The 7,518-nt window shown below is 39.0% G+C and overlaps 2 protein-coding genes across 2 annotated transcripts; both read left to right on the top strand.

Moving 5' to 3' along the window:
• Window positions 1-3,678: 3,678 nt before the first annotated feature.
• On the top strand, window positions 3,679-4,422 carry LOC142177960 (uncharacterized). The gene has a single exon (XM_075247091.1). It carries the CDS (start codon window positions 3,679-3,681, stop codon window positions 4,420-4,422), a length of 744 nt encoding a protein of 247 aa, XP_075103192.1.
• A 1,518-nt stretch (window positions 4,423-5,940) lies between these two features.
• Window positions 5,941-7,304, top strand: LOC142177959 (uncharacterized). The gene is made up of 2 exons (XM_075247073.1): window positions 5,941-6,190; window positions 6,274-7,304. The coding sequence occupies exons 1-2, from the start codon at window positions 5,941-5,943 to the stop codon at window positions 7,302-7,304; spliced, it is 1,281 nt and encodes a 426-aa protein (XP_075103174.1).
• Window positions 7,305-7,518: the final 214 nt, after the last annotated feature.

The raw sequence follows: 7,518 nt of genomic DNA, 5'->3' as shown, positions 1-7,518 counted from the left end.
ACAACAACAATATCTCGGCAAGGGTGACAATATAGTAAACAATAACGTTCCGGCAAGGGAGACAATATCATAACAATAACATCCCGGCAAGGGAACAAGAATATAATAACAACATCCCGGCAAGGGAATCAACCATGATAAAAACATATTAAGCATGAATAAATCACAATGGATTCACAACAATTGCTATACGAGACTCACGGGTATGCTTGATACCGACGTATAAATACTCATCACCATGCCTATACGTCGTACTCCACATTAACACATAGAAAATAAGACATAATTCTTAATCCCTCAAGCTAAGGTTAGACCAAACACTTACCTCAAACTTCTACGGCCAACTCAAGTCTCAAAGACCGCTTTTCTTTTAGAATTCACCTTTAAATTACTTGCATATAGTCCAAATTAATTTAACAACATCAATAAATGCTAAAGAATTTATAGCCAATGCTTAATTATAGGTTTTCTATCATTTTCCCCAAAAAGTTAAAAATCGACCCCGGGCCTGCTTGGTCGAAACCCGAGGTTCGGACCAAAATCTGATCACCCATTCACCCACGAGCCCAAATATGCAATTAGTTTCAAAATCCGACCCCAAAATGAGGTTTAAATCCCAATTAATCAAAAAGTCCTAACTCTACCCAAATTCCTAATTTCTACCATAAAAGCCCTAGATTTTTGGATAAAAATTGATGAAATGCAATGGGAAATTGAAAAAAAAGGTTTAGAATCATATACCAATGCTTTAGGGAAGGAATAGGAGTTACTGTTCATCACAGAAACTCTGGCGATTTGAGCTTGCTCATGTACGATTAAGACAACCATGGCTGCGTTGACCTCTCCCCAGCCTTTGGCTGTGGGAGAGCAAAGTTTTCAAGCAGCTGGGATCAACATTCCACCAAAAATGAATTATGCAGCAACTGTGACTAAAGAAAATGTGCCACAAATTCAACATACAGTTCTATGTCCAGTTAGATTCGAACATGGAGAACCAATCGTTGAATTCACCACAGATGAGGTGAAAGAGTTTGTCATAGAGGAAGGTTTACATCAAGCCGTAATCGTCAAGTTTTCTTATGGAAAACCAGATCTTCAAGACCTCAGAAGAAACTTTCCAAAACAGTTCGATGTGAAAGGAAACTGTAACATTGGGCAGCTGGAGTTTAGGCACATACTGGTACGATTCAATCTTTATGATGATTATGTAACCTTTATTTCCAGATCGACTGGGCACATTAATTCAAAAGGAGATGAGTTCTTCTTCAGAACCTTTCCTTGGACGATTGGATTTGATCCAAAAATTGAGACATCGAAAGCTGTGGTTTGGATCTCATTCCCAGATCTTCCACCAAACTACTTTGCAAAGAAATCTTTGATGTCAATTGCTTCTGCAGTGGGAAAACCTCTAGCTATTGACAAGGCAACAAAAGATATAAAAAAGACAAGCGCTGTGAGGGTTAAAGTCGTGTTGGATCTATTGGATGAGCATCCAAAAAAAATCAAGATTTCCGTCGTCGACAAGATTTCTGGAAAATCGGCTGATTTTCATCAAAAGGTTGTGTATGATAATCTTCCAATGTATTGTACATGTTTTCAACACCAAGGACACGATGATAATGCATGTCGCTCGACGAAACGGAGAAATGAAAATGCAAAGGGATCTACAGAGGAAATTATTCGAACTGAATTGGAAGAGGTCTCTGTTGAACGGCTTCAGGGTGATGCAAGGCAATTGTTAAATGCAATAAGAGATCCCAATCAGTTGCTAGAAAATGATATTGTGAATCAAATGCAGGAAGTGGTCAATGACACTTCACATACTCAGACTAAGATGAAAATACAGGCTATTGCTACAGGAACTCTCGCGATCTGCACAGGCCAAAAGCTTACTGGGAAATTAGGAGGACAATGGAAAGAGGTCAAGGATAATCGTCTGAAGTCTGTTAATAATGAGAATTCTGTCCAAACAATAACTGGACATGAGACTATGGCATTGAGTGTTGCAACCAAGAGAATCAAATGACAAATATTTTGGCATTGGTGGAGATCGAAGATGAGCAGACAGACCATGTTCAGATATGGAATAGTTTTGCAGTTCTAGAAATGGAAAAAAGTGATGACAATGAAGGAAATAATCTGATGTTGATAGGAGAAACCTCTGCTGCCAAAAACAAAGCTAACATGGAGCCAAATGATGATGTAACTGCAACTGCATATGCTATTACTCAAATTCCAAACTCTGTTGTTCGTACAAAACAACTTTCAAAAGATATAAAGCAGTTAAATCCAAATGCTATTGCTTTTAATCTTTCTGCTAAAGAGAATGAGCATCAAAATCATACACAACAAGATTCCACAGCACAATGGGCTAATAAGATCTTTGGAAGCAAGTTAGTTACCACTAATCACTCGTGTCAAGATATCCCATCTAAAGATACATATGGAATATCAGAACAAGTGAATGAGAAGGACAGACTAGCTCTGACTAGTGGCAAACTTTGGGAGGATCAAGCTGAGGAGGATTCTGAAGAAGGAGAAATTCCAAAAGGAATAAATAAAGAAGGTGAAGCTGATCAGGAGGTCATAGAGGAGGAAGATCAAAGTGTAAATGATAATGCAGCTGTTGTAGCAGAACATACTCGAGCTCCAAACAGAGCAAATACTCTGTTTCAAAATAGAGAAAAGGTCAAAAACACACTAGAGGAAAAAAGTCCTTCTGTAGATTGCAGTGAAGCCACGAAACAATTAGTTACAACAAATGCAGGCGCCTCAATGCATTTGGACAAAAATGATAAACTGGATGGATTAAATTGCATTGTTGAAGGGGAACAAGGGATGAGTAAAAAAGCTGACAATCAAAAAGATGTTGGTGATAATAGTAGGGTGAGGATAATCAAGGATAATGCTGCCAAAAACATATTGACTCGTTGTCCCTCTCATGAATTAGCAAGACCAGTTATTAATCAAGAAAAAGAAGATGAAAACATGCTGGGAAATGGTAGGGATTTAGATGAGGAATCCACAACTCAAAACTTCATCAGTGTGGCAAGAAAAGGTGATATCTCTCCAACTCATATTGCCAAAGTTAAATCTGCTGCAAAAGGAAAAAAGGAAAGATTAACAGAAACAATTCTGGCATGCCTACTGCTGGGATCCAAACTCGATGAGGTTTTACTAAATCAAATAATCAGTAATGGATGCAATTATTTGGAATATTAGATCCGCCAATACGCAGCAAACCTTTGAGAGGCTCGTAACAATGCATAGACAACATAATTTCGACTTTGTTGGTCTCATGGAACCAATGAAAGATGGTTCAAAGCTGGATTTATACAGAAGACAGATAGGATTATCTCAAGCATTTTCTAACATTTCAAATAAGGTGTGGGCTTTCGTTGACGAATTGTATGACGTCACAATTCTATATGACATGGAGCAGCAGCTGACGTTACAAATGACTCATACAGAGATATACACTATCCAAAATGTTACTTTGGTCTATGCCAAGTGTGATGCAATAGAAATAATAGAGCTTTGGGACTCATTATACGCAATGGCAGCAGATAAGGATATTCCTTGGCTTGTTGGAGGTGACTTCAATGTCATATGGGATGAGGAGGAGAAGTTTGGGGGCTTCCAGTGACTTTGAATGAAGTCGAAGATTTCCGACATTGCATGAACACTTGTGATCTCTTTGATTTGGGATTCAAGGGAAGTATATACACTTGGTGGAATGGAAGAGCGGAGGAAGATTGCATTTTCAAGAGACTTGACAGATGTATGGCTAACATTGAATTTCAACAAATGTTCCCTGGAATAGAAGTCACTCATCTACCAAAAATTGGTTCCGACCATTGTCCCATGTTGCTAAAATGTGATCTTGAAACTATTGTGATCAAGAAATCCTTCAGGTTTCTAAATTTTTGGACAAAACATCCGACGTTTAAAGATGTGGTCAATGCAAATTGGAACACAGATTTTGAAGCAAATCCTTTCACTTTATTCAACCACAAACTGAAAAAAGTGAAAAAAGGACTGTCACTCTGGAGCAAGTCGACATATGGAGATATTTTCAAGAAGATATCCAGTTTGGAAGAGGTCTTCAAGGTTCATGAGGCTCAATTTGAAATAAATCCAACTCGGGCAAATAGGGAAAGATTGTGTAAAGTTCAAGCAGAACTTATCAAATTTCTTGCTCTTGAGGAACAATTTTGGAAACAAAAGGCAGGGATGGCATGGTTCAATGATGGAGATAGAAACACTAAATTCTTCCATGCTCAAGTCAACGGAAGAAGGAAGAGATTGCAGCTACGAGGGATTCAAAACAGCGATGGAATCTGGATAGATGACCCCACTCAAATCGCAGATGAAGTAGTTCACTTCTTTAAAGAACAGTTCCATGAAGAAAGATGCCCATGAGTGCAGAACTTTCAGTTGATGAAGCAGACCACAAAAGATGAGGTCCAACAGGCTACGATGGGGTTAAATGGAGAAAGCGCAGCTGGCCCGGATGGTTTCACGGGAGCTTTTTTTCATTCATGTTGGGATATCATTGGTGACGATGTCTTTAACATGGTCAAGAGTTTCTTCAATGGTCATGAACTACCAAGATATGTTACACATACAAATCTAGTTCTATTACCAAAGAAGAAAGATGTGCAAACATTTTCAGATTTACGTCCAATAAGCCTGAGCAATTTCATCAACAAAGTTATCTCAAGGGTTATTCACGAGAGGCTAGTTAGTCTACTACCTACTCTTATTTCTGACGAACAAGCTGGGTTTGTAAAGGGAAGGAATATTGTTGAAAATGTGCTGCTCACTCAAGAGATAATCACAGATATTAGACTGAGAACAAAGGCCGGACCAAATGTAGTGATTAAACTAGATATGACGAAAGCTTATGATCGTCTTTCTTGGTTATACCTCACTAAAGTCCTGAGGCAGATGGGTTTCTGTGAAACATTTATAGACTTGGTATATGAAATTGTGTCTAACAATTGGTACATCGTTCTCATCAACGGTCAGCCACATGGATTCTTCAAGTCTACTAGGGGCGTCAAGCAAGGAGACCCTCTATCACCAACCCTCTTTATACTTGCAGCTGAGGCGTTTTCACGGGCTTTAAATGATTTGCACCTTAATTTATACTTCTGTGGTTTCGGAATGCTAAAGTGGAGTCCAAAAATAAATAATCTAGCATACGCCGACGACACCATAATTTTTTCTTCTTCAGATGCTAAGTCTTTGCAGCTGCTAGTTGGGATTTTGGCAGCATATGAAAGAGCTTCTGGACAACTCATTAATAAGTCCAAATCAGCTGTCTACATGCATGATTCTACACCTGAAGATGTTGTAAATAAGGTTCAAAGAATCACGGGTATTTGCAAGCAGGAATTCCCTTTCATCTACCTTGGATGCCCAATTTTCTACACTCGAAGGAAAATGGAATTCTATAAAGGTTTGATCAATAAAGTCATGGACAAATTGCAAGCATGGAAAGGAAAATTGTTGTCAATTGGTGGTAGGGCGATTTTAATCAAACATGTCCTACAAAGCATGCCTATCCATCTCTTATCGGCAATGAACCCACCTCCATTTGTCATTAATAAGCTACACAAGATATTCGCACAATTCTTCTGGAGTAGCTCTATTGGTGGCAAAAGTAGGCACTGGGCATCATGGATTACTCTATGTCGACCTTATGAAGAAGGAGGAGCAGGTTTTCGATCTCTACACGATGTTGCAAAAGCTCTTTTTTGTAAGCTCTGATGGAACTTCAGGACAAAACCAACTTTATGGAGCTCTTTCATGTCCTAAAAATACTGCAAAAAATTAAATCCTATTGTAATACTTTGGAGAGATGGTTCTCATGTTTGGAGACGAATGCTGGAATGTCGGGACATTATAGAACATCAAATTGGGTGGCGTCCAAACATGGGATCTTCGCTTTTTTGGTTTGACAACTGGACTGGATTGGGAGCATTATACTTCAATACACCTGATGACTTCTACATTGATGAATCAGTTAATAATGTTGCTGATGTTGTGACTGGAGGAGTTTGGGATGCAGACAAGTTAGCCAATATTGTGCCTGTGGAATATGTTGTACACATTATAGACAATATCAAACCACCAAGCGAGCAGCAATTACTTGACAAACCATACTGGTGCCTCGAGACAGCTGGTAATTTTTCAGTTAAATCGGCGTGGGAATATTTGAGACTGATAAATGATACAGGGACAACATACAAAAACATGTGGTTACAGGGTTTACCATTCAAGATATCGTTCTTTATGTGGAAAGTGTGGAGGGCAAAATTACCTCTAGACGACTTTTTGAAGAGAGTGGGATACTCCATGCCTTCACGCTACTGGTGCTGTGTGCAACCAGAGGAAGAAACCTTAGGACATCTGTTTTTTTTTCCTCTTTCGAAGCGAACAAAGTTTGGTCCTATTTCCTAAGGAATGCTGGAATAAATCTGGACGGTATGTCAATGTACCAGGCAATCATGAAGTGCTGGACAATCAGAGTTGTACCAAGATTGAAGCCGATTTTTCAAGAACTTCCTTCGATCATTTTGTGGGAGTTGTGGAAGAGAAGAAACAGCTACAAACATGGCGAAGCTGTAACGATCAGAAGGGTGATATATCAAGTATCCACAACCATTCAATCGCTTGTCAGATTAAGGAAACCTGGCTTGGTTAACATTCCTCAAATTTGGCCAAATCTGCTGCACATGATGGAACACTACACACCACCATTGAAGGTTACTAAAGTTCTATGGGAAATGCCACCACAAGGATGGATCAAAGTCAATTGTGATGGGGCATCGAGAGGAAATCCGGGCAGGAGCTCAATTGGATATGCACTTCGAGATGATGAAGGTAACATAAAGTATGCTTGTGGAAAGTTGATACATGACACTACAAACAATGTGGCAGAGGCTTTGGAAATTGTTGAAGCACTAAAATATTGTGAAGAGAAAGGATTCGCGCAAGTTATTTTGCAAACTGACTCGCTCCTCTTGAAGAATGCCATAGAAGGAATTTGGGCTGTACCTTGGGTAATTGCAGAATATGTAAAAGATATCGTACATGTAATGACTAGAATGCATGTGAATCTGTCACATATTATGAGAGAGGGGAATTGCTTGGCTGACCATTTAGCGAATCATGCGATCGACATAGGCAACATCCAAGCACACTGCTTTCAAGAACTGGATATAAAAGGCAGGAAAATTCTCAACAATGACAAATTACAATGTCCATACCTAAGAGTGAAAGTTACAAGATTTTAAGGATGCACATGAAAACGGAGATGATTACAACTGAAAGGATGCATTTTTTAAATAACTCAGTTTTCTTTTTTGGAGGAACAGGTTCGTTTGACATAACTCTCTTGTTGATCAGACCTCAAAGGGTGATATTGCCATATTCTGTTCATCTCCTTGGAGAATTTTCCATAAGCTGGATAGATTACGAGCATGAAGGTCAATGTTCTCAATATGGAAG

Source organism: Nicotiana tabacum, chromosome 3 (assembly GCF_000715075.1).
Source record: "Nicotiana tabacum cultivar K326 chromosome 3, ASM71507v2, whole genome shotgun sequence".
Taxonomy (NCBI): domain Eukaryota; kingdom Viridiplantae; phylum Streptophyta; class Magnoliopsida; order Solanales; family Solanaceae; genus Nicotiana; species Nicotiana tabacum.
Note: the sequence above shows the minus strand (reverse complement) of the source record. Positions and strands in the feature narration are given on the sequence as shown.

What these genes read in the sequence shown, in the direction of transcription:
- LOC142177960 (XM_075247091.1), top strand. Translation starts at nt 3,679, where the DNA reads ATGAACACTTGTGATCTCTTTGATTTGGGATTCAAGGGAAGTATATAC.
- LOC142177959 (XM_075247073.1), top strand. Translation starts at nt 5,941, where the DNA reads ATGGGATCTTCGCTTTTTTGGTTTGACAACTGGACTGGATTGGGAGCA. An exon ending in CTGGTGCCTCGAGACAGCTG is followed by an intron (nt 6,191 to 6,273) that starts GTAATTTTTCAG and finishes ATGTGGTTACAG; the next exon opens with GGTTTACCATTCAAGATATC.